The sequence below is a fragment of the Myotis daubentonii genome, chromosome 9 (assembly GCF_963259705.1).
Source record: "Myotis daubentonii chromosome 9, mMyoDau2.1, whole genome shotgun sequence".
Lineage (NCBI taxonomy): Eukaryota > Metazoa > Chordata > Mammalia > Chiroptera > Vespertilionidae > Myotis > Myotis daubentonii.
In genome coordinates this window covers 41,421,177-41,447,669 of record NC_081848.1, presented here as the reverse complement: position 1 = coordinate 41,447,669, position 26,493 = coordinate 41,421,177, and the positions used below count along the sequence as shown (strand labels likewise).

Here is a 26,493-nt window from a genome sequence, read left to right as displayed (position 1 = left end):
TGCTTCTTTTAATAGGATAACTTTCCAGGTGTGATAATAATCTTGTAGAAGCAGATTTCAACTTGGTATCAGAAAATCTCTCACATAACTCAATCAAAATGGAAGAGGCTGCGTTAGAGGTAGTGAAACCTCAATGCTGGAGTTGTGGCTGGGAAGGGCACCACCGTGACATGGCTGGAGAGGCACATGAACCATGGAGCTAATGAGGCTTAACATTCAGAGCCCTGTGCACGCATGGCTCCTTCTTAGGTCTCAGGAGGGGTCCTAGGAATGTTTTAACATCCTATATAGTAAAAGGCTAATATGAATATCGACCGAACTGTGGAACCGGTCACTATGATGAGCACTGATCACCAGGGGGCAGATGCTCAATGCAGGAGCTGCCCCCTGGTGGTCAGTGCCCTCCCACAGGGGGAGCGCTGCTCAGCCAGAAGCCAGACTTGTGGCTGGCGAGTGCAGCAGCAGTGGCGGGAGCCTCTCCTGCCTCTGTGGCAGCACTAAAGATGTCAGTTGGACCACCCCCCCCCCACCCCCCACCCCCCCACCCCCGCCCAAGGGCTCCCGGACTGTGAGAGAGCACAGGCCAGGCTGAGGGACCCTCCCTCCCCTGCCCCGCCCCTCGCCCCTTGAGTGCACGAATTTCATGCACCGGGCCTCTAGTGGTAATATACTTTGTAATAATTGCATAAGTAGGATATTTTTGAATTCTTTTTAAGGAGGGCCCCCAGAATTGTGTGACTGACTTTTAGGCTTTGACCACTCCTGTGCAGCACAGTGCTTTGAGAAGCACTGGGCAAGGAGATCAGAGTTTCTGACTTCCACTCATGGCACTGCTCTGGCCCAAATGGAAAGACAGCATGCTTCCCTCACAGGGGGGTAAAATCACAAATGTTAAATGGGTTGAAAAACATAAAATGTGAACAAAAATAAGTAAGTAACATTGTGCTATCTGTAATATGGGATAATAATTGCTGCTTCTCATGGTCACTGAAGATAACACACACAAAAATGTGTCCTCAGTACATCTTCTTGTTTTATTACCCTCTGCTACAACTTCCTTTTCCCCTTCCTCAAGTCCAAAACCTCCAGCCCCCAATACTCCAGCCACAGGACCAGTCATTGGTTATTATCTTTTGCTACTTCTATATGATTGCCCATAGTTCCCACTGTCTATCAAGTCTATCTTTGATGGAAAAAAGTCCTGTTCCACAAGGCCCCTCTCCTCCCAGCCCAGTGATGGCATCCTCTAGCACCGTTTCTTGTTGATCTTACAGAAAGGAACAGAGGCCTGATGTGATCCGTGGCTGAGTTCTGGAGGCCCCAGAAGACAATCCCCAGCTGTCTTGATCTTCAGCCACCCCGGTTCCTCACATCAGATCACAGTCACACGGTTCTTGATGTACACGTGGTAGGGGTCACTGCGCTTGTCCACTTTGCGGGAGCGGGTATATCCCAGGATGAGACTGCCCACAGTGGCAGCAAATAGGAACATGACGAAGAGAATGTACATGTAGGAGTTGTCGTCGCGGCCAGGAAGGTTAGCCCGCCGCTCCTCAGTCAGGTTGTCTGGCCCTGGCCGGCAGAGCAAGTTGCTGTGAAGAGTGGCATTTAGAGCCTTCAGAACAGCATGCAGACTGTGATACCAGGTCTCAGTCCCATTGGTGGTCTCCATCGCAACAGGGATTCAGGTGGGGAAGAATTGGAGGACACTCTGGTGGCAACAGAAAAAGGAAGGATGGTTTCCATTACCTGCAGCTTGACCGATCTCACTCCTTCAGATCCCAGCTAAAATCCCAACATCACAGTTTATTCTACTTGTTTAGTTGTCTGTTTCGCCACTAGACTGCAAGCTCCATGAAGGCAGGGACTATGTTTTACTCACTGCTATATACAAGCCCTCATGACAGCACTCAATAGATGCTCAATAAGTACCTGTGGAATAAAGCCTTCCTTGGCCATTGCAACCCATCTGTCTTTTTTTGTTTTTATCTTTATTCTGTAAGTCACTGAGCTTTAGGCTAGAAGAAATTAAGGGATTATTTGATCTAACTCCGTTATACATACATACAGACAGACAGACATAGGAACAGAGAGAATAAGTGGCTTGACCATGATCCCAGAGAATATTCAGAGGTAGAGTTTAGACCGAGTCCTGCTTTTTGATGGCTAGTTGGAGTTTCTCGACTCTCATGCCAGCTCTTGGCAGGACTGTGTGGCATTACTGGAAGTTTTCCTCAGGACTCTCCTTCAGCACAGTTCTTTTTTATACTCCACAGGTCCCACTGAGATGTTTGGAGATGGCTTAGATTTCACCTTACCTAGAACCAGAAGCTGGGTCATTTGATCTCTCAAGCATCCTATGTCCCAAGCACTTTGGGTATTCCTACCTATTTAGGATTTTGCTGAGAAGGATTCTGTAGGAAATTCTATTGGAAAGGAATGGCTGGGGAAGCAGGGAGAGGCTGATAACCCCTGCAGGCACTGGTTTGGGGTTTTACCTGCCCCCAAGAGAGAGAAGACACAGCACCTCAACTATCCTGCCTTCTGACATAGTCACTGCATACCCGGCATCTGATAGGTGATGGTAAATGTTCCTTTTCCTTCTTCGGGAGACCCTTAGTCTATAATATAGAAAACCATTCGAAGACAGCCTTTTGTCCTAGTCTCTAAAAAACTATGTCATTCCCTTTAAACAAGGCTCTACACCCACTTCCTTCTGGAAACCTTCACTGAGTATTCCCCACCCCTTAACCATACTCCACAAGCTTTATCAGAACAGCCTTCCCTTTGCCCAGCACTTACATATAAGGCGTTGTGTGGCTGTTCTCTGGTTATTGATAAAGGTATCAGCAAACCACATGCTCCTGGTCAGCAGAGCTGTGTCTCCCCTACATCTATGGGGCTCTCCTGAGATTTCCTGGGGATTCTCCTTCCCTGGCGCTCTAACCTGAGACTGGCTGGGTGTTCTCCTTTCCTCAATAGTCTTGAGTAAAGATGGCCAGGTCAGGGACTTCTCCATAGTCCAAGCACTCAAGAGTTACTGACTGGTTCTGAAGCCCTCCTTTATCTAGGTAGAGCTGTCAACCAACCAAAAGTTAACAAACTTGATTATTAACCATAAGGTCTCTTTCCCAGAAAAGATGATGGTAAAATTCATGAACTATGATAAAATTCATGAACAACTCTAAGAATGCAGAAGCTGTGTGAGTGGTCGGGGGGAGAGGAATCTGAATAATTCAGTCCAGGACCGGCCCACATTTCCTACCAGGCCTCCGGAGCCCCATGCTATATAGCACTTGGGCTACCTTATCTGGATGGAGAAGGGGAAAGAACAAGGGCTCGCTGAGTTAAGACCCAGGAGACATAAGTTCTCATCTACCCCCCTTGTCAGGCAACAAATCTGTGCCTTTTCCCCTCATATAGGCCCATGGAAATCAGGAACAGCACAATGAAATTAATGGCTCAACTAATGATTCAACCAGTCATCATTTATGAAGGCTCACTCTTGGGTAAGCTCAGATCCAGTCCCTGTACTGTGGGCACATTGCCAACTCTTTATAATACAGGGGACAAGCCAGGGTCTACTGGGGCTTAAGGAAGAAGAGATGAATTTTGATCAGGACTCGGAAAGTGTTCACAGTGATGGAGGCATTCCAGTGGATCTCGAAAGGTTTCTAGGAAGCAGAAAAGGCAAGAAAAGGAAACAGATGAACAAAAGCATGACAACCAGAAAGCACATAAAATGTTTAAAAGAATGGAAAGGAGCATTAGGCGGTTAGAGTGTGAGATGTATGGAGGGCTACGATAGGATGTGGGATGGAGATGCTGGTTGAACCAGATCATGGAGGGTCTTGAGTGCCAGACTGCAGATCTAGAACTTTATGTGTAGTTGGAGGAGAGCCATGAAACAGTATTCTAAAAAGGGGATACAAGGACCAGATCTGTGCTTGGAGAGGACACTCTGGCTGCTATGTGGACTGAATTGAGGGCGAGATTTAAGACAGAAAACCCAGTGACAAGAAGGGTCTTGAAATAGTTCAGCTGGAAGACACTCAGTCCTGAGCTGGGACTTAAGGAATGGCAAGGTGGGGGCAGGGTCTGATGTGGATGTGAGAGGCATTTGGGGAGGAAATGGCTAATGCAAGGGTTGAGGGAGGAGGGGGCCTCAGCCAGTTTTACAGGGAGACAACAGACAGGCGGTATAAGGGCCCGGAGGAGCCCACTTTGAGAGAAATAAATTTCTCACCCCATTTGGGCTTTAGTTTTCTCATCTATCAAAAAGATTAACATAAGGAGATGGTCAGGGGGTATAGAGTTTCAGTTTTGCAAGATGAAAAAGTTATAGAAAACTACTGCACAACAATGTGATATAGTTAACACTACTGAGCTGTACTCTTAAAAGATAGTTAGCATGGTCAGTTTTATGTTATGCGGTTTTTTATAACCACAATTTTTAAAAAAGATTGTCATCCCTGCCTTGCCTCCTTCCAGGCTTGTTTGAGCATACACTTTTATTATGGTGAAGAAAATTGTAAAAATATATTTTGATGTAAACATGATTTTCCATTTAATTTTTTTTTCTTTTTTTTTATTTTTTTATATATTTTATTGATTTTTTACAGAGAAGAAGGGAGAGAGATAGAGAGCTAGAAACATCGATGAGAGAGAAACATCAACCAGCCGCCTCCCGCACACCTCCCACCGGGGATGTGCCCACAACCCAGGCACATGCCCCTGACCGGAATCGAACCCGGGACCCTTCAGTCCACAGGCCGACGCTCTATCCACTGAGCCAAACCGGTTTCGGCTGATTTTCCATTTAAATGAAAGTTGATTTTTCATTTTTGAGAAGTAAATATGGACTCACAGGACATAAAATGGAAGGGGAAATCTCCCTATTTCTAGTGGCCCAGGGCAGTCACTGTTACCAGCTTTCTTAGATATTCTTACAGGGGGCTTTTAACTGACAGGACAGAGGGAGGGAAACCCGGATCTGCAGAACTAGAACTTTATCTGTAGTTGGGGAATAGTCATGAAACAGTATTTAAAAGGACCAGATCTGTGCTTGGAGAGGACACTCTGGCTGCTCTGTGGACTGAATTGAGGGCAAGATTTAAGGCAGAAAACCCAGTGACAAGGGTCCTTTGGAAGACTCACCAAATACCCGGCAAATTCCTCTGGGTCCGCGTTGGCTTCAGGAATCTCCTTCTGGGTGCCCTAGGGCTCCTCAGCTCCTCAGCCTCTTTAGGCTATCTCTGGACACATTTGCGGTCTCAGTATTCACCTCGGGAGTTGGGAGGCCCAGAACTGGAAAGCGAGAGAGGGGGCAGAAAAGGAAGGAAGCGAACAAAGAAAAACCTTCAGAACCAGGGTGGCTCGCCCCAGGCTGGGCCCCAAGGGTTGTGCAATAGCCTTGCTGTGGGCTTTGACCCCCCTCCATCTTCTCCTCCCTTTCCTGCAGCAGCTGGGCCAGGCCAGCCTGGGGTTACAGTTACAGGAACTGTACAGTGGCCCAGGGACCTCTGATTGCTGTCCCCCAACTCCAGGCCCACAATGTTTCAGCTGGGTGACTTCCTGAGGAACCTCAGTTTAACATGTGAACTCCTGCTCAGGGACCAGTCTAAAACATTCCCTTTTTCAAGGGTACTGGTGTCTTAGCAGAAGCCTCTGAAAGACTGGAAGGGCCGGAGAGCCAAGGGAATGATATAAGTGGTAGAATGGCAGTTGGCAGTTGGGTTGATATTTTACATAGGAACAAAGGATATTCACAACAGCCTATTTGGATATACTGGGTATACACATGGTAACAGCATCAGCACTACCTGTAGCAGAGCTCATTGTGAAAATTAAAGAAAATTACTTAGTGAATGGCACCAGACACTCCACAGACATGGTGGTGGTTTTATTTCTGTGGGACAGAGGTTGGCAGGGCCGTCAGAGTCCCTCCAGTCTAACGTCCGTCCTTTTACAGGGAAGGAAATGGAAACCCAAGGAGCTGTCTTGGCTCAGCTATTGTGTGTGTGACTTTGGGCATGTGACTTCCCTTTTCTGGGCCCCCGGCTTCTGTCTGCATCTATAAATTGAAGGGGTTTTATTATAGGTTCCGGCCAGCACTAATATCCAAAGAGGTTACAAACCACAAAACCACGCTGTGAAATTATGGGAGATCAGGTAGGCTGGTGGGAAAAGCACTTTGGGGGCTTTCTAGAGCCTCTCCAATCACAAGATAGAGAAGGCTGCAGACTCGCTCCTCCCAAGTTAAAATTCTGAGCCCTGGGACTGAGTTACACTTACTATTCCAGCCTAGAGAAACTGAGAACCAAATTGCTCGATTTATTCATTTTTCCTCTTAATAGTTCACCTGCCGGGGTAATATAGTCTGAGGAGGAGACAGAGTCTATGCAGAAAGTGGGGATAGGGGATTAGGGTAGGCTTTGAGGTGAGATTCAGTGAGAGGACTTCTCTGTGTGGACCTGGATGCTTGTAGTCTGATGGGAAAAGAAAAGAAGCCACAGTTACTGATTTTTATGTGCTGGATTGGGGTGGGGGAGAGGGTCTAGGTGTAAGGACATCCTGTCCTTTTGGGTCAGGAGAGGCAGAGAGCTGATAAAGGAACAGGTTGGTTCTTTTTGACCTGCCTCTGGGTCCCAAGTTGGGGATCTGGCAGTTGGGGACTTTTGCAGTTTTGTTCCTCTTTCCGAGCTCCTTGGCTCCAAGATAGTCACTGATTATGAAGTTCATAATGACAAGGGAGATAAAGCTATTGCCCTGCAAAGTCTTTAACTTAAAATAGGAGATAGGCCAATTAGGAAGGAACTGACCAAGCTGAAAGAGATTTTAAAGATCAGTTAGCCCTGGCTGGTGTTGCTCAGTGGTTAGAGCATCAGCCCACACATCCAAGGAGCATGGGTCCAATTTCCAATCAAGAGCATGTACCTGGGTTGCAGGTTTGATCCCCGGGGCACATGCAGGGGGCAACCAATCAATGTGTCTCTCTCACATCAATGTTCCTTTCTTCCCCCATTTCTCCCTCCCTCCTTCCCTTCCATTCTCTCTAAAATAACCAAAGAGGGGAGGGACCCTAGCTAGTTTGGCTCAATGGATAGAGCATCGATCCAGTCAAGGGCATATGCTCCGGTTGTGGGCTTGATCCCCAGTAGGGGGTGTGCAGGAGGCAGCCAATCAATGATTCTCTCTCATCATTGATATTTCTGTCTCTCTCTCCCTCTCCCTTCATCTATGAAATCAATAAACATATAAAATAAATAAATAAAATAAAAAAATCAAAGGGGGGAAAATCCTTAGGTGAGGATTAACAACAACAACCAAAACATCACTCAGCATGATTCTAGATCAGGGGTGGGCAAACTTTTTGACTGGAGGGCCACAATGGGTTCTTAAACTGGACCGGAGGGCCGGAACAAAAGCATGGATGGAGTGTTTGTGTGAACTAATACATGTTAACACTGCTGCTGGTGAAGGAGCGGAGGGGAGAGCAAGAGAACCCTCTGCTCTTTTCGGTTCCACGGGCCGGATAGAACAGCCGAACGGGCCGGATCCGGCCCGCGGGCCGTAGTTTGCCCACGGCTGTTCTAGGCCAACCCCTGCATTTTGTAGATGGGGAAACTGAAGCTCAGTAGGTAAAGTGACCCATGGAATGCTGTTTGGTGCTCTTTTTACTACTAATGGCAGCATTCCTTGAAATCTCGGCTGCATATCACACCAAACACAGCCTCCTTGTGTTCTGGGCATCATCTCCTCTAGCTCCACGACTACTGCTTTCTCCTGCACTACAGATTCCCGCCCATCTTAATTGAGGATCCAGTAAGGGGGCAAGGTGGTAAGGTTTGGAGGAGTTAACCTTCCTTTAGAGTCTCCTCTCTCATGGCCCTTTCTGCTCCAGTCCTACTCCAGGTCCCTGAACAAGCCAGACACACTCTCTTCCTACACAGACTATTGCTACTATTTCCTGCACATTAACAGTTTCTCCCTAAATGTTCTGTGCTTGAACTCACCTGACCTCTAACTTGGAGGTAGAGGCATACAGCTGTGATCTAAAGGATTAAGTGGGCATCTTAGTGACATTTTCTTTCAGATTTTTCTGGGGGAAAGTGAACCACCACCATTGGTTTTTTAGGTTTACCCATTGCTCTGTTTCAGCTACTCTTAAAAATGAGTGTCTTAAGTGCCTGAAAATGTGGTAGAGGCAGAGTGGGGGGAGTCACATAAAGCATGTAGGGAATACAGAGACGACTCCTGGGATGCACAGTTTTGCTACTGGTCCTTCTGGAGATCTTGTCACCACCATGGATTAGGGAGCCAAAGGACGAGAGAAGAGTTGCAGGAATGGATCTTTTCATATAGTTGGAAGGAGAAGCAGGAATAAAATCTGAACAGGAAGGGATCTTAAAAATCATGTCATTGGTGCAACCCCCTCATTCAAACAGAGTGAAGAGGGCTCCCCAGAGAGGAAATCACTTGCTTAATGTCTCATAACCTAGGAGGGGTAGAGCTGGGACCAGAAACAGGTATCCAGTCCACAAATCTTTCCACTCTAAGTTCTCTGTTGCCTATAGAACAGTCTAATCTTCTCTAATTATCATTTAAGCTCCTTTGGAGGTGACCCTGCCTCTAGTCCCATCTGACCACAGCTTTCCCCAGTGTCCTGTAGCCCATGGTACTGAGCTACGGGCCATTCTCAAAACATGGCTTGCACTTGCACACCTGTCTCCTGTGCTCATGCCGTTTTCGTAGGCAGGAATGCCCTTCCTCTTTTTATCTGCACGGTGAACTCCGATATCCTTTAAGACACAGCTCCAATGTCATCCCTGTAGACTCTCTGCTGAGACATCCCTTCCTGCTCTCAGCTGGTTATTCACTCCGTCTTGTTCATTCCTAAAGTGTTGTGCATAAAACCCTATTAGAGCATTATGCTCTACTGAAATTATATGTCTGAGTATCTAAATAGAATCTATCTATCTATTCATTGTGTGGTATGAGGACAGGTGCCTGTCATAAATTTCTTCTTTTTTTTAATTTTAAATTTTTATTGACTTTAGAGAGAGGAAGGGGGAGAGAGAGAGAGAGAGAGAGAGAGAGAGAGAGAGAGAGAGAGAGGTGAGAGAGAAACATAGACCAGCTGCTTCCTACATGCATCCCGCCCAGGGATCAAACCCACAACCCGGGTATGTGCCTGACAGAGAATCAAACTGCCACCTTTCGGTGGATGCTCCAACCAACTAAGCCACAGGGGCCAGGGCTGTTATACATTTCTTTATTCCCTGGGCCTGGGCACATAGCAGGCATTGAAGAATAAATTAATCAATGCCTTTTCTTATTAGACCATCCCTCTCCAGTACACCCAACAGCTTACATTACTTAAGAAACAACTTCAAGGGCAGGCCAAAACAGGCTCCTTTTGGTCTGGAAAAGGGGAAACTCAAAGGAAAGAAACCATCTCAGTCCAGTGGGGAAGTGAGTCAGGGCTTTGAAACCCAGACATTCCCTGACCTGAACCCCGTTCAATCCAAAGGGCAAACATTCTTGGCCCCAAAACACCGGTGTGGCTTTGTAACCCTCTTTCCTGTGTACCTACCCAGGGCGTAGCCATACACACACACCCACTGCACTCACGCAACTCCCAGTCACTCAGCCGGTGATCTTGCCTTTCAAGTGTTCCTTTCATGGTCCTAATCTTGGCTTCATGCTCGGCTAAGTGACCTTGATCACTGCACTTATGTTCTCTGAAACTCATCTAAGAGATGGGGATAATTACCCCTGATTACCTCACATGGGAACTCGGGGAGGCATTAATGGGGAAAGTGTTTTAGAAATTGCAAAGTGTTATTTAAACATGAGAGATAATTATTGGGCAGTTGGTCACATTGTTTCTTTACCCACCCAGCTACCCCAATATTACCAAGAACAGCCATCCCTATGTCCTCTATGAGCCCAGAGGTTCATGTTATTCCTCTTGACTCTTCAGAAGCTTTGCTTGTTTTTCATCCTCTCTGAGCAGTCCTGTAGTCTCTTTCCATTTAGGGGCACCATTCTATAGTCCTGTCATTGATGGAGAACACACTAGAGTGGGAATCAAAAGACCTGCTCCTATTTGCCAATGTGTCTAGCCATGTGTCCTGGTTAGGTCACGTCTCCACTCTGGGCCTCATTTTCCCCATCGGTAAGATGGGGTTTCTTGTGTTGCCTACCTCTTAGGAGGTATTGTGAGCATCTACCCATTCAGTGTGGATAGAAATGTGTCCTGAGAAGTGTGGAGTGAGTGAGGATGAAGAAAGCTGCTGGTTATTATCTCAAGGAGTCAAGCAAATGCACAAGCAGTTTCCATGGTGCCAGCATCAGGTCTCTTCCATTTGGAGACAGAGCAGCTGGGTGCCGGGAGGAGCTTACACATTTACAAGGCACCTGTGTAGGTGAAGTGGAGAAAGCCCTGGCCTGGGAGTGAGGAGACTTGGGTTCTTTCTCTTCCCTGGTGTGACCCTGGGCAAGTCATCACCCCCTGGGCCTCAGTTTCCACATTGGTGTGGGCCCTAGCCAGTTTGGCTCAGTGGGTAGAGCGTCAGCCTGCGGACTCAAGGGTCCCGGGTTCGATTCCAGTCAAGGGCATGGACCTTGGTTGCAGGCACATCCCCAGTAAGGAGTGTGCAGGAGGCGGCTGATCGATGTATCTCTCTCATCGATGTTTTTAACTCTCTATCCCTCTCCCTTCCTCTCTGTAAAAAATCAATAGCATATATTTTTTAAAAAATTGGTGGAGAACGGGTTGTGAGAAGGAGATACGCTCCATGGGCCATCACACAGGGTCTGAACTCATCATCTACCTTCTAGAAAAGAGACTCCTAGGTCTAGACCCCTATCCCCTCATGTCACAGGGAGCGTGCGGGCAGCCTGACCCAGAGGTCCGTTTTATGGGTGGGGGTCCAGGAAAAGAAAGCACAAGAGCAGGTGGGCGACTGGCACAGAACTACAACTCGGCTCCCGACTCCCAGCCTAGACCGATGTTATTAGCAGCAGAAGAGCTCTGGGGAGTCCCCAGGCATTTCCCAGGACTGGGGTGCATATAGGGAGTAGCCATTAGGCACGTCACCTCTTGCAGAGCAAGCGGCTCCGGCCAAACAAGAAGGCCACTCTGGGTCCCGGAGTGCCATTTCCGCGTGGGCACTCGGGGCTGACCCGCAGGTGTTCGCCTGCACATCCGTGGATGTGGAAGAAGCGCCGCCCTCCACAGGTCCCCACGGTTTCTCGGCGGGGAGGGCCAGGAGCCCAGCTCCGCACTCCCACATGCGCCCGGGAACCCCGCTGCGCCGTCCTGGGGCGGATCAGCCTCGTTTCTGAGCCGACCCCTCCTCCGGCTCCGTGGTCTCAAGAGAGGAGAAGATACCTCACTTCTATTCCCCGCGCCCGTTCAGCCTTCCCAGCCCTGCGGGTGCGCTTTACCTGTCTCTCCCGAAGGCTCCGAGGGGCGTGGGTCGGCTTGTGGGACCCCGCGCCCTGCCCTGTGCTGGAGGGTGCGCCGCCCTGCACCCTTCGTTCCGATGGCCCTTGCGTGTGCAGCCCCTGCCCAACACCGCCCCGAGCCCCCTCAGCTTTGCTTACCGACCCGCACTTGGCTCCCTTTTTCCTTCCTTAGGGCGTCCCCACCTCCGGCCCCGCCCGCCCCCCAGCACACCCCCTTCTCTGTGCGCTGGCTTCTCGCGCCTCCGCCCAGCTGCACGGCCTCACCCCACTGTGGGCGCCTACCCTTCCGTCCCCTGCAGCGCCTGCTTCCTGGACCCGCGGCGGAAAGCCTCTCGCTGTGCTGAGCTTGCCCAGCCCGAGGCCAGTCTCCAGAAAACGAAGCTGAACATCGGGTGCTGGGGCTAGCAGGCTTTGCTCCTAGTGGCTGCGTGGGGGTGGGCAAGGCACTGTTTCTCACGGGGCCCGGCTTCCTCGCCATAAAATAGCTACGATCCTGCATGCATCCTTCACAGGGTGATGGTTAGGGTCAGAAGAGATCTTAGAATCCAAAGTATTAAAGCCGAGCGGTCACTGCAGAAATCTGATTCTAACATGGAGGCCCAGCTCGGGGGACAATGGTCCAGGTTCACCAAGGAAGTTGTGGTAGCACTTAGAAGCCAGGACACCACTCCCTCTCCTTCACCCCAACTGATGTCGCCTTCCTCCAAGACTCAGTGGCTCTTCACCGTCCAGACAACTGGTGTCCAGCCACACACCTCACTGGTCCCTGACTCAGAACACCCTTCACTTTCTGGCCACCAGGCTCACTCAAACTACTGTCTGGTGACGCTGCAGGCTCCAGAAGAGAGAAGCAGGTAGGGACCCCTGGAAAATGGCCAGGGGGCTAAGGGCAGGGGAGTGGACAGCGGCTGGGAACAGCCTCTCAGGGACGCTGTGGGAGTCCTTATCAGATTCCTCTTTATCAGCCGTTGGCCTTGGAATAATGAATAACAAACAGGCCAGCTCTTGCTCCCTTGCAAACAAAGACCTGTTCCAGGACATCTAAGGCACATACCCTCAATCACAGAATCACAGATTCCATCTAGGAAGTGCTATCACTTTAGAAAGACCTACCACACGGAGGGAGTGTTGTACAAAAGTATGAATCTTCATCAAAAACATGTTACTTCCGTTTTCTCTCTGCGGGTGTGTATTTTGACCCAGCTACAACGTTTTCTCAGTCTGGAAATCACCGCGTGGGGACGTCATCCTGAGCCGGGTCTCAAATTTCCTTCTGCCTGAAACTCACCTTGGAGCTCATTTTAGGAAAATAGACTTTTGGGTTCAACTCCAGAGGCTCTGATTCAGGAGATTTGGAATGTAGCCCAGAAATTAACTTTTTTTTTTTTTTTTTTTAAAGATGCCCAAACGATTCTGATGATTCTGATGCAAAGTGGTTCTTGAGAACAGCCTTGAGGAAACAGCCCTGGCTCAGTTAGGGTTCCTTCCCACATCCTGCTCAGGCCTTCAGTTTACTCTGTAGGAATATTTATTACAGTTTATCAAAAGTAACTATTTACCCACCTCATCTACTAGGTTGTGAATTCTTTTAATATAGGGATTATCTCTTGTTCTAATAAAATTTTAGAATCATAGTCTTAGACTCACACATCTTAAGAGTTCTAGAATTATTTAGTGGTAGAACCTACGTTGGAAGAACTTGGAGTTATCTAGTTAAATCTTTTCCTTCAGAATCCCCTATATTCCATTTTGACATGAAATTGTGCAGTTTCTTTTAATGACAATGAGATTCTAGTGACAAGAATCTCATTGCCTCTGAGGCAGCTAAGGTTCTGATTGTTAGGATACTCTCACATTGTGACAACAACTGCCTCCTATTGACTTCTACCTTTTGGTTCCTGTGCCTTTTGGAGACCAAGTATATGCTTAAACTTTGTTCCCCTTTTCAGTTATTCAGAAACTTAAGATTTCCTCTACTTCCCCTTCTCTGGAGTGCGGATGGGGCAGGAACCCTGTTAGGGAAGGCAGCTGGCCACGAGGTCATTAGAAAGTGGCAGCTTCTGTTGTTATTGGATGACAAAAGGAAGGATGGAACACCTCCTGTCCTGGGGAGACCATAGTGAGAGAAGAACCTCCAGGGAACTCTCTAATTCAGGGCCTGACCTTAGGACAAGGAGGAGGAGGAGAGGTGGGGACTAACTGAAGGGGTCAGTGGAAGAGTCACCTAGAGATAGAACTTGTTTAAGTCTTTGCTCTAGTGCCACCTTCTCTGTGCAGCCCTCCCTGACCATCCTATTTACAAATGCTAATCCCTCCCTTTCCTGTCCTCCCTAACCACCTTCCCTGCCATGTTATTCCTTAACACCTAACATCATTTTATATATTTCACTTATTCTTTAAAAATCCTTTGCTGTTGTTGCTCTTGCCGCACCCCTCAGCTGAAGCTCACGAGTCCAGGCTGTCAGCCCAAGCTCAGTGCTCTCTGCTATTCCCCAACTCTGGATTCCTGAAGCCACCTTCTTTTTTCTCCCTTTGAGGATGAGGGAGGTAATAAAGCCCAAATGTTTCAAGCCCCAGGGTACTTCACCACCCCTTCTGGTTGCCCTATTCCCTGCCCACCTTTTTGAATAGAGCCTCCTCAAAACACGTTGACATGAGATGGCCATCTGCTTCCTGACCTGGCTGATAAGAGGCCCATTCTCCTATAGCCCCTTGCTGTTCCCTTGACAACCACACTTACCATTCTGTTCTATAATTGTCTACTCTATTTGTTGACACCATACCTAAAACATAAGCTTCTTGAGGGCATTAAGCCAACACTAATCCAACATAGAGTAAATCTTACTGAGAACTTGTTGAATGAATGAATGAATGAATGAATGAATGAATGAATGAATGAAAAGATCACTTGGGAAAGCTTCCAAGAAGAGATAGATCTGAAAAAGCCTGAAAGGATAATAGGATGCTTTTTTAGGCTTTAGACCAGACCTCTCCTGTGAGCACTGGACTCCCATATCTAATTACATACTTTCCATCTCTGTTGGGATAATGTATTGGGGCTGAAACTCTTGACTTCCTTCCCTGGCTCCCCTCAGCCTTCTCTCAGTAAATGGAACCATCATCCGCCCAGTTCTGATTTCTTCATAGAACTCAACCCAGTCATCTACTTCTCTGTGTACGGACTTAGGGTCTGCCTTTCCCGTTACACTGTAAGCACTATGAGAACCAGGTGTGTCTTTTCACCATAGAATAACCCAATGTCTGTCTAGGTGGGGGAGAGGATTGGGAGGTAGGGTGAGCATGGATGGTGTCTGTCAAGAGTCTCAGAAGCGTGGGCCACTAGGGGAAATACAGCGTGAATCACAGAGGAAGTTTAACGATCACATCAAGTTATTTTATCCCATTACTCATCAGGAGATCGAGTTTGTGCTTCCGTGATCTTGTCTCCTGTTGGTCTGTCAGTTGTGACCCTCAGGACGCTTTGTCTTAGCATTTCATTCTGTGCTTCACCCTCCTCCTGCCCTGCAGGCAGCACAGAACAGTGCAAAGAGCACTGGAGGAGGTGGACCAAGGGTGGGACGATGTGGTGTCAGGGGACAAGATCTTGGTGGCCTCTTCTCCTCACTTCACAATCACACATGTTGTGTCCTGGGAGGCAAGGTGGCACAGTGGTCCAGAACACGGCCTCTTGGGTCCCACAGAGCTGTGCTTGAATCCTGGCCCTGCCACTTATTGGCTGTGAGAGCTTAACCTCTCTGAGTCTTAGTTTCTTTATGTGTAGAATAGGGATAAAAATACCTACATTTTCTGGTTGTGTGGATTACAGTAAGATATATGTAAAGTGCTTCACTTGGTGACTGGCACATAGGTGGTGCTCCATAAAGAGTAACTATTAATGAGGGCATGTGCGTTCACGGTTGTGTAAATATGGACTTTTGAATCTTATGGTTTGAACAATAAGGGCTATGGGAATGCAGAAAAAAGTGGGGTCAGAGAAGACCAGGGTTTGCAGAAGAGGTGGGTGCACTTAGATTCCATCAGTCAGGAATCTTTGTTGCAACAGAAGAAAACCCAACTCAAACTGACTTAAGTAGAAAAAAGAATTTATTGGCTCATGTAATTACAAAATCCAGAGGTATTGGCTTCTGGCATGGCTGGGTCCAGGAGCTCAGAGGGTGTCTTCAGAGGGTGTGTGTTTTTTTTTCATCTCTGGGCTTTGCTTTTCAGACTGATGCTCCGTTCTCAGGCAGGATTCCACTTTGTGGTGACAAGACGGCTGAGTTCTAGGTATACACTCTTCTGTTAGTAAAACCAATAGAAAGAACTTCTTTCCCCACAACCCTCCCAACAGAAGTCCTGGTCGGACTCTTGTTGTCCTGAAATAGGCCCAGTGCCTGTTCCTGCACAGAAGTCAGGGGGAAAAGATGGCAGGACACTGTCTCTATTCAAACCACATAGACTTGGGTCAGAGAAATGGGTGAAGGTGGTCAAACTTCCAGTTTTAAAAAAAAAGTCATGGGGAGATAATGTACAACATAGTGACTAGGCGACTATAGTTAATGATACTGTATTGCAAATTTGCAAGTTGCTAAGAGAGATCTTAAAAGTTCTCATCATAAGGAAAAAAAACCTTTGTGTGTATGTATGGTGACTGATGTTAACTGGACTTATTGTGGGAACCACTTTGCAATATATACAAATATCGAATCATTATGTTATACACCTGAAATTAATATAATGTTATATATCAATTACACCTCAATTAAAAACAAACGAACGCACAAACTTGAAATGGGTGGTGGGGGACAAGATCCCCTAAGGAAACTTTGGATGCTATTGTAGAAATAGGGTGAATAGCTGTACAGGCTGAAACAAGTATCCTCTAAGAGTGCCTTGGAAAACAGATATGATTTGGGCAGACAGAGAGGAGGGAGGGAGACCCCGCGGAGATTCCCTGCCAAGCAAAAGGGAGGAGAGGGGAATAATGTGCTGTGAGCAGGACTCACACCTTGGAGGTGGAGGGAGCAGGCTTGTTCTGTGGAGTCCTGGAGAGAAGACCTGGGACCAAGTGGGTTGGGGATGGGGGAGTCACAGGATCCAGATCTCCGCTCACAGGCTGTCTCTGGCGGGAATGGGCTTCTTACCGCTGGAGGTGGGAGCACAGCTTCTTTGTCCGAGTGACTATCAGAGAAGCAGTCTAGATGGGACCCTTTGCATTTCCCAAATCTGAAATTCTATAGCCAGGAAATCAGCTCTCCCCATCCCCATCCTGGTCCCCACCCCTTCTCTCTCTCAAACTCTTCTCTAAGGGGGATGCCACATCTTTCTCACTGATATGTTTGTGGGTGTCTGAGACCGTCTGGGTTGTAATCCTGGCTCCTACAGCAAATGTGGGACCTTAGGGGAACCGCTTATCCTCTCTGGGGCCCCTGCCAGCGCTGCCAAAGACTCCCGGGGAGGGATAGGGCTCACCAAAGTCCTCAGGCCACCCAGGTGTGTTGGCTCTTCACGGTCTCCAAAGCACCTTCACGCCTGCTGCCTCATCTGAGCCTTTCGCCTGCCCCGTGAGGAAAGCAGAGTGGGAGTCTGTTTAATGCACAGCTTTGGGGGGTGCTGTTTGAGGCACAAGGTTTGAGTCCAGGCTCGAGTTCAAAGCCATGGACCTGCCTCTAACTACATGGACTTCGGCAGATCTTCACCTGAGCTGCTTTCCTCTTCTGAAAATATAGTCAGTAATTCAACCTTGCAGGTTTGTTATTAGCTGTGAAGATTAAATAACATATGCAAAGCACTTAGAACCGCCGTGCACCCTCGTGAACTGGGCTGGAGAGGGGTGAGTGTGGTGGAGTTGAGCTAAGCTGAATAAGAATAGCTCCCAGCACCCTAACCGGTTTGGCTCAATGGATAGAGCGTTGGCCTGTGGACTGAAGGGTCCCCGGTTCGATTCCAGTCAAGGGCATGTACCTTGGTTCCGGGCACATCCCCAGTAGGGGGTGTGCTGGAGGCAGCTGATCAATGTTTCTCTCTCATCGATGTTTCTAACTCTCTATCCCTCTCCCCTCCTCTCTAAAAAATCAATTAAAAAAAGAAAAGAAAAAAGGAATAGCTCCCAGCAAGCACCCTGCATTTCACAGGGCGTAGATTTCACAGGGCATAGCACACCCCAGTCCAGCCTCTGCCTGAAGATTAGGGCCTTGTGTCAGTCATGTTCTGACTGGAGCAGGTGGCACCTTGAAACTGGGTAATTTGGAGAAAGTGTGGAGGAGGGTTTGGGAAACCAACAAGGAAAAGTGCAGGTATGCCAGGCTGGCATCAGTGGGGAGGGAAAGTACTGCGAGGCTGGGAGGGCGAGGGGCGAAGCAGTTATTCTGGAACCCAGGAGAGGCAAGGACCCTAGTAGAGTCAGTCATTGGTCAAGGCTGTTCCCCAGCGACATTACTCCCCCAGCACAACCAGCCTGATAAATGGGTGAACAGTTCCCACCCCTTACCCCCACATAAAGTCCTCGGTTAAAAGGTACAGATGCTGGTAGCTGGAAGTAGGTTTCTAGCACTGAAGTGGTGTGATGTTGCAATTTATAATAAGAAATATATATATATATATATATATATATATATATATATATATCTCCTATCTAATAATAGACAAACATGGTAATTTACCGTACCTTTGCTACACCTCCCATGGGCTAATCAGCGCGATATGCAACTTAAGCACAAAGATGGCAGCTAATTTGCATACTACAGGTAGGGCGGAACAGCGCCATCCTGCCTGCCCCGCTGCCATTTGGGCCTGCTATTTGCGACCCGAGGTGGTGGGTGTCCGTGTGCGACCCGACCCGGGGCAGCACCCCAACCCCTGGATCGGCCCTGCCATGTGCGCGACCCAGGGAGGCAGGGCAGGCACCGAGTGATTGGGCCTGCCATCTGCCACCCAGGGAGTGGGCCTAAGCCAGCAGGTGGTTATCTCCCGAGGGGCCCCAGACTGTGAGAGGGCACAAGTGGGGCTGAGGGACAACCCCCCACACCCCCCTTCCCTGCCAGTGCACAAATTTTTGTGCACCGGGCCTCTAGTGTGTGTGTGTGTGTGTGTGTGTGTGTGTGTGTGTGTGTATTTTTTTTTTCTTGACCTGTTCCTGGCACAGAGCTCCTGAAACCTTTGGAATTTCCTAAGTGACAAAGGTGTCTTTTACTATCTTAGAGAGGTGACTTTTGGAAATACCCACCTGAGATTTGGTTGCCGGGGGAGCCAACCATGTGGTTAGAAGGTTAGAGTTTTTAGTCCTATTCCCCTCTTCATCTCCACCCTCTCCAACCTCCAATAAATCATTGCTGGGTCAGACCAAGCGTTGGAATCTACCTTTCAATCTACAGGAAATATAGGAGAAGACGATCTTTAAAAAGATGGAGAGGGAACCTATAGATGAAAGAGACTATGAGACATTTCTAAGACACATGAGCCAAATGCAATGTGTGGACCTGGTTTGAATCCTGATTTAAGTAAACCAACTGTAAAAAAAAAAAATGGAGGACTATGAATATTAACTGAGTATTTGTTGATAGCAAATAAACATTTTTTCTGTGTGATAATGATATTATGATTATGGTTATGCTTTTTTATTTTTTATTAATTTTTACCCAAAGGATATTTTTCCCATTGATTTTTTTAAGAGAGAGTGTAAGAGAGGGAGGGAGGTTAAGAAGAGAGAGAGACAGAGAGAGATAGAAAAAGAAAGAGAGAGAGAGACAGAGAAAGACAGAGAGAGAGAGAGACAGAAAAAGACAGAAAGAGAGAGAGAGAGAGAAAGGAGAGAGAGAGAAGTATTGATGTGAGAGAGAAGCATCGACCGGTTGTCTCCCATAAGCACCCACACTGAGGTATGTGCTCTGACTGGGAATTGGATTCACAATCTTTTGGTGTATGGGAGGATGCTTTAACCAACTGAGCCACATGACTTGGGCAAGATAAGGACTATTTTAAAAAACAACTAGCCCTGGCCAGTGTGTACAGTGGTTAGAGTATTGGCCCGTGCACTGAAGGCTGGTGGGTTTGATTCCAGGTCAAGGGCATGCATCTGGGTTGCAGGTTTGATGCCTGGTCAGGGGGCATGCAGGAGGCAACCTATCAAAGTGTCTCTCTCTCTCTCTCTCTCTCTCTCTCTCTCTCTCTCTCTCTCTCCTCCCTTCCTTCCACTCTCTCTGAAAAGCAATGGGAAAAAATATCCTCTGGGGAAGATTAACAAAAATAATAAAATAAAATAAATAGTCCTTATCTTTTGGGAATACATATTGAAATACTTATCAATGAAATAATGTGGTATCTGTGATTTGCTTCACAATAGTCCAGAGAGGAAGTAGGAAGTGGGTACCAGTTTAGATAAATGAAGATTGATCGTGAGTTGATGATTGTTTTAGCCACATGATTATACACAGGGGTTCATTGTTATACGGTTAAAAGATTTTACCTTGAGAACATTATGCTAAGTGAAATAAGTCAGAAAAAGCTAAGAACTATATGATTTCACTCATAAGTGGCATATAAACCTGAAACTCGTGAACACAAACAGCAGTGTGGTGGTTGCCAGACAGAAGGGGGTGGGGGGAGAGGGGGTCCTAATATATGATGACAGGAGAAGATTTGACTTTGAGTGGTGGGCACAGGGTGCAATATACAGACTTATAACATAGAAACCCACACCTGAACTCTATATATTCATGTTGACCAATGTCACTCCAATAAATTTAATAAAAAAATAAAGTTTCATTAAAGTTAAAAACATTTATAATAAAAATAACTTTTAAAATGAAAAAACAACAACACCACCAAGATGTGGGAATATTAAAACCCAGGCATCTTCCCTGTAGACTGCTGATGGGTGTATAAATTGGTATAACTTTTATGGTAGGCAATGTGACACTATCTAAATAAAAATGCACATATCCTTTAACTCAGAAAATCACTTCTAGAAATGCAATCTCTGTACTCACCGTGTGTCATAGAATACACACACATGCACATACACATATATCCATATATGAATCCTCATTGCAGCCTTGTTTGTAAAAGGAAAAGAGTAGTAGTAACCTAAATGTCCTCAATAGGGTACTAGCTAAATAAGTCGGGGTAAATCCACTGAATGGAATACTCCATAGTCATTTTATAAAATGAGGATGCTCTTTACATACTGATCGGAAACAATCTGCAAAGTGCAGTGCTGTGTGTAGTGTATGCTGCTATATGAAAAAGAATATATAGCCCTGGCTGGTTAGAGCATGGACTGAAGGATCATGGGTTCAAGTCCTGGTCAAGGGCACATTCCTGGGTTGAAGGCTCCCCAGCCCCAGTAGGGGCACATGCGGGAGGCAACCAATGGATGTATCTCTCTCACGTTGATGTTTCTCTCTCCCCTTCCTCCCTCCCTTCCATCTTTCTCTTCCCCTCTTGCCTCCCTTCCACTTTCTCTAGAAACCAATGAAAAAAATATCCTCAGTGAGGATTTATATATATATATTCATGATATATATTCATGTATGCTTATTTATGCATAAACTATCTCTAAAGTATATGGAAAAGACATTTACTATCATTTAGGCCTCCAGGAAAGGGAAGTAGGTTTACAGGGGAAAGGGATAGGAATAGGACTTATATTTCAATGCTACCATTTTGGATCTTCTTAATTTTATTCCATGTACATGCATTACCTATATTAAAAAACACACAATCTAAATTTTAAAAGGAATAAAAAATTAACATATTAAAAATATAAAGGCTATATGGGAAGATATGTATGCTTTAAAGAGTATACAAAATTTTACCCATATGATAATTAAATATACATACAATATGTCTGTTCATGATCAACAACTAGAAACACACACAAATGAAAGGGATATATTGTTAGTTGGGAGTGCAAATGCTGTTTTGTAAAAAAACTTTATAGATGTTATAATAGGGTATGTTAGTACATATGGTAAATTACAATGCAGTAAAAAGGAAAACCAGATTTAGATCACAAAAGTCTAATTTCCTTAGGGTTTTCAGAGAGAGGCTTTTCCCACGAAGCGAGGTGCACCTGGTCACACTGCCAGAGCTGGTTCTGTTTGGTTTCCTGCTAGCCTCGCCAGAGGAACAAGATACTGGATCAGTCACTGCGGTTGGTTACGTCCTCACACTCAGCCCTGGTTCACCTGACCCTGGACAATCTGTCTATTTATGGAGACAAGGCTCTGCACAAACAAGAGGCTTTCTGGAGGCGGGAAAGCCAGAGTGTTAAATATCCTCCTTCATCCGCTCAGCTTCCTTCCTTGAGCAAGGGCCCCCGTGGGAAACCGGAGGGGGCTCTATCCAGGCAGGAAGAAGAGTCAGCCAAACTCCGGCCTTCTGCTCTGCATCCTCCCAGCCCTGCCAACCCAGGGTCCACCTGTCCTTGGAGGCATGTCTCTTCCAGGATGCCTGCCCCGCTCACCCTTCAGAGGCAGCTGTGGGAGAGTGGAGAGACCCAGATTGGGGTCAGGGATTGACTCTGCCCCTAAGTGTATGACCTCACACAAGTCACTTAGCCTCCCTGAGCCCCAGTTTTCTCATCCATAAGATAATCCTACCTATCTCACCATGCTGCCAGAGAGTAACTGAGATTGTCATGTTGTGTCCTTCTAGGCCCCACATTATTTTTCTGCCTACTGCTTCTCAGTCTCCTTGGCCTGCTCCTCCTCAGCCTGCGCATCACATGTATCAGTCCTCTGCCCTCCTCTCTCCTTGGGCTCCCAGACCTAACCCATCATCGCACACATCCATGCTCCAGATCCACACACCCAACTGACCCTCTCCACTGGTAACTCCCACAAGCATCTCAAACTTATCTCAACTTGAACTCTCTTCCTCTCCAAACTTGGTCCTCATCCAGCGTTCTCCATCCCAGCAATGCTTCTAGCATCCACCCAATTGCTCAAGCCAGCAACCTAGGGATATTCCTTGTCTCTACGCCAGCACTCAATGGGTAACAGCAGCAGCACCCATCTTCCACCAGGTGGCCTGGGAAACAGCAAACCAATGGAAGCAAGAAAAAATGAAGCAAACACACCAAGAAGCCTGGCAGCGGTTAGGAGAGAAAAGATGATCAGGGTTCATAAAAGGCTACATGCTCTAATTCTGTTCTTCAGTCTTTGCTTAAGTTAGTTGGAGTTGGGTTTCTACACGTGCAAATGCGAGAGTCCTAACTAATATAAACATTGTCAATCAGAATAGGTTATGCTGTGGTGATGAACCACCCCCACATTTCGGTGGCTTAATTCCACTGCATATCCATCAGCTGCATGTGGCTCTGCTCATTGCAGTCCCTCAGAAAGTAGCCACCATCTTGAATGTTGCTGGTCACTGTTTCAGAGAGAAACTGTGAGGGGTCTGATACCAGCAATTCACTGTTCCAGTGTCACCTCCATTCCTAACTCATTGACCAGAACAAGTTACCTGGCCACAAGGGGGCCACAAAGCACAATCCTGCCGCGTACCTGAAGTATTTGGTGAATTACCTTAGTAGCTACCCTGCAATTCCTGGGAGAAGCCAGTTGTTGGGTCATGAGGATATTTAAGTGGCCGTATGGAGTGGCCCACATGGTGAATAACTGAGGCTTCCTATCAACAACCAGGCATGTGAGTGAACCATCTTGGAAGCTGATCCTCAGCCCATCAAGCCTTCAGATGACAGCGGCCCCAGATGACATCTTGACTACAACTCATGAGAGACCTTGATCCAGAATGACCCAGCTAAGTTTCCCCCAAATTCCTGACCCATAGACTATATATGAGATAATAAATGCTTAAGGATTTAAGTTTATGTTTTGGAGTGATCTGTTATGCAGCAATAAATAATACACAGCTCTGTATTCTTAAGAGATCTCATATAGACAATCTTCTATCTTTGGGAAATGCGCTTACCTTCCACCAGGCTTTGGCCTAGTTTAGGTTACCTAATTAAAAGTAGCTGTCAGGCTTGGGGAGTCTAACCCAGGAAGACAGGATCCTATTCTTTAGGGCAGTGGTTCTCAACCTTCCTAATGCCACGATCCTTTAATACAGTTCCTCATGTTGTGGTGACCCCCAACCATAAAATTATTATCGTTGCTACTTCATAACTGTAATGTTGCTACTGTTATGAATCGTAATGTAAATATCTGATATGCAGAATGTATTTAGGCGACCACTGTGAAAAGGTCGTTCGACCCCCAAAGGGGTCACGACCCACAGGTTGAGAACCGCTGCTTTAGAGATTGCCCTTTATTGCAGAAAACACCACATCACATCACCTTCTCCTGGGTCAACCAGAGACATGACTCCTACAAAATCAAAGGAACTGGAAGCCCCAAATTGCCCAATTAAATACAGTATTGAGGAAGTAATAATTGAGAAATGACGCTATAAGCTTAGAAAGTGGTATTAATAGTAGTGCTAATGCACTGTATTTATTTTTTTAATATATTTTTATTTCAGAGAGGAATGAAGAGGGAGAGAGATAGAAACATCAATGATGAGAATCATTGATCAGCTGTCTCCCGCTTGCCCCACACTGGGGATGGAGCCGGCAACCTGGGCATATGCCCTGGCCAGGAATCGAACCATCACCTCCTGGTTCATAGGTCGACCCTCAACCACTGAGCCATGCAGGCTGGGCTAATACATTGTATTGAACAAGCATGTGTTACTTTTCAAGTTTTCACTTCTATATCTGAGGTAGGTGGGGAAGATATAAATAAACCAGGTTACATATGGAAACAATGGCTCAGAGCTCCTGATGTGCCCACAGTCTCCTGGTGAGTGAATGACAGGACCAAATCCAGAATCTGGGTTTCAGTGACTCCAAGTGAGGCGCGGTGCTTCCCAAGGTAGGACCTCCTGGCTGATGACATGACTGCCTTTCAGTTAGAACTGTCCTCTGAGATCAAGGTGCACTTGTAGGTCTCCTTAAAGGCCTCCAGGAAAGGCGGTGTCACTTCATCCACGGTGAGGTGCCTCTGGAGCTCCTGACTCAGCGAAGTGACGCCTGTCCCAACCAGCCCGCAGGGCACAATGTGCTCAAACCACGTGAGATCTGTGCAACAGTTCAGGGCCAGGCCGTGGGATGTGATGTGCCTTCCACAGCGCACTCCTGCAAGAAAGCCCAAGGGTGTTAGAGGCGACAGACACACTCCCTCCCCGGGCGTCAGGATCCCACTCTGTGTTTAGGGAGCTGGGCCGGATCACTGATTTTCCAACTGTGCCTGGAGCACCCAAGGGGTTGCGCACAGATCGGAGAGGGGTACGAAGAGCGGGAAGTGTATGCTGCACTTATTATGGCGATTACAGGAACTGTCTTCAACACAGAGATTGTTGCTTAAAAAAAAAGGCGTGAGAACTACTTAAATGCCCTTATTGTCCTGACACAGTGAAGTAACCTGGCAATTCACTGCCCGTGTCTCTCCATTTGGAAAGCTGTACTAGGTGACGTCTAAGGGCCCTTCTGGCTCGGAATATAATACATCAGTGAAAAGGCTGAAAAACTCTTCAGCGAAGCGGGCCGTTCTGATTCAAAGCCCGCGCCACATACGCCTCCACTGGCCCCGCCAGGCCCGGCCCCGCGACGCTCACCGATCGCGCAGATCTTGCGCTCCCCGAGCCAGACGCCGGTGTAGGGCGGCGGCCGCGCGCGGGCGCCCCGCAGGCCCTGGAGCCCGCACAGGCGCACGGCGCACGCCTCCAGCGCCGCCACGTGGGTGCGCAGGCGCAGGCGCAGGCGCCGCAGGTCGAGCACCGGGTGGCAGAGCAGCTGGCCCGGGCCGTGGAAGGTGGCCAGGCCGCCGCGGCCTGTAGTGTGCACCTCGGCGCCCAAGGCTCGCAGGCGCGCCGCCTCCTCGGGCGTCAGGCCGCCGCGCAGCCCGGCCGTGTACACGGGCCCCGCGGGCTCGCAGAGCAAGAGCGCACCCGCCTCCGTCCTCGGCGGGTCCTCGGTGCCTGGCTCCGCCTGCAGCCGCCGCAGCCAGCGCTCCTGCAGCGCCAGGAGCTCGGAATACGGGACCCGACCCAGGCGCACCAGCCTCACTGCGGGGAGTAGCATGGTGCCCGCCGCGCCCGCGCGGCCCCGCCTCCTGCCTGGGTTGGGGGGGCGTGCCGGGAGGGGCGGGGCCTAGGGAGCAAGTCGAGCTGCAGCTCCAAAGTGCTTGTAACAGGCTCTTGGGAGGCTGTGATCCCAAGACCCAATGAAGTGTGTCTCTTTCATTCATTCATTCATTCATTCATTCATTCATTCATTCATTCATTCCAGAAACCCATATTTAGGGCCCGCGTGTGCAATAGGCGCTGGATACAGTGGTGCACAGTGTACGCGGAGAAAAGAAAAGATCGTCTTGGAAAGCTTACACTCTTGCAGCAGACAATAAGCAAGCATTAAGCATGAAAGAAAAACAAAGTAGGGTAATGTGTCATTCCCGAGAAAGAGTCTCAAAAGGAGGTTAATGTACAGGAGGTGTTTTTGGGTGTGGGGTGTGTGTGTGGCGGGGGAGAGATACTTTCAAGACCACGCCTGTGAAGAGCGGCATAGAAGCAGAATTAGGCCGAGGGAGACGCTAAACAATCTCAGCAGGGGCCCAGCGGGTGTTCTCAGTGGTTGAGCCTCGACCCAGGAACCAAGAGGTCGGGGTTCTTTTTGAGTGATTGTAAATGGTATTGCATTTTTAATTTCTGTTCCATATGTTCATTGCAAATATATAGAAATGGAACTGATATTTGCGTATTCATCTTGCATCCTATAATGTACCTTGTTAAATTCATTTCCTAGTTCTGGGAGTGTTTTTGCTGATTCCTTAGAATTTTCTACACAGGCCATCTTGTCTTCTGCAAAGAGAGATAATTCTATTTTCTTCCTTTCTGATAGGTATGCATTTAATTCCCTTGTTTTGCCTTATTACACTGAATAGAACTTCCAAAGCTATGTGGAATAACAGTAAGAGCAGACATCCTTGTCTTTTTCCAATCTTAGGAGGAAAGCTT

General features: G+C 47.6%; 2 protein-coding genes across 6 annotated transcripts; both read right to left on the bottom strand.

Annotated features, from left to right (window-relative positions):
- Nucleotides 1-1,015: 1,015 nt before the first annotated feature.
- Nucleotides 1,016-11,640, bottom strand: KCNE3 (potassium voltage-gated channel subfamily E regulatory subunit 3). Of its 5 annotated transcripts, none has more exons than XM_059708468.1 (4): nucleotides 11,501-11,640; nucleotides 11,455-11,470; nucleotides 5,158-5,307; nucleotides 1,016-1,711 (listed from the first exon to the last, which is right to left on the bottom strand). In XM_059708468.1, the coding sequence occupies exon 4, from the start codon at nucleotides 1,670-1,672 to the stop codon at nucleotides 1,373-1,375; it is 300 nt and encodes a 99-aa protein (XP_059564451.1). In that variant the 5' UTR covers nucleotides 1,673-1,711; nucleotides 5,158-5,307; nucleotides 11,455-11,470; nucleotides 11,501-11,640; the 3' UTR covers nucleotides 1,016-1,372. The 5 variants fall into 5 exon arrangements, with proteins under 5 accessions (XP_059564451.1, XP_059564453.1, XP_059564452.1 ...); XM_059708470.1 differs by adding an exon at nucleotides 9,920-10,080 and having other exon boundaries at nucleotides 11,455-11,603; XM_059708469.1 differs by adding an exon at nucleotides 9,920-10,059 and having other exon boundaries at nucleotides 11,455-11,603.
- Nucleotides 11,641-23,932: 12,292 nt separating this feature from the next.
- Nucleotides 23,933-25,584, bottom strand: LIPT2 (lipoyl(octanoyl) transferase 2). Its single transcript, XM_059708448.1, has 2 exons — nucleotides 25,096-25,584; nucleotides 23,933-24,616 (listed from the first exon to the last, which is right to left on the bottom strand). Exons 1-2 carry the CDS (start codon nucleotides 25,559-25,561, stop codon nucleotides 24,387-24,389), a joined length of 696 nt encoding a protein of 231 aa, XP_059564431.1. The 5' UTR covers nucleotides 25,562-25,584; the 3' UTR covers nucleotides 23,933-24,386.
- Between the last annotated feature and the right edge of the window lie 909 nt (nucleotides 25,585-26,493).

Excerpts from the sequence above, each read along its gene's own strand:
- KCNE3 (XM_059708468.1), bottom strand. The coding sequence starts at position 1,672 with ATGGAGACCACCAATGGGACTGAGACCTGGTATCACAGTCTGCATGCT.
- LIPT2 (XM_059708448.1), bottom strand. The coding sequence starts at position 25,561 with ATGCTACTCCCCGCAGTGAGGCTGGTGCGCCTGGGTCGGGTCCCGTAT. Across the intron at positions 24,617-25,095 it reads GCGCAAGATCTGCGCGATCG|GAGTGCGCTGTGGAAGGCAC; the intron begins GTGAGCGTCGCG and ends GCTTTCTTGCAG.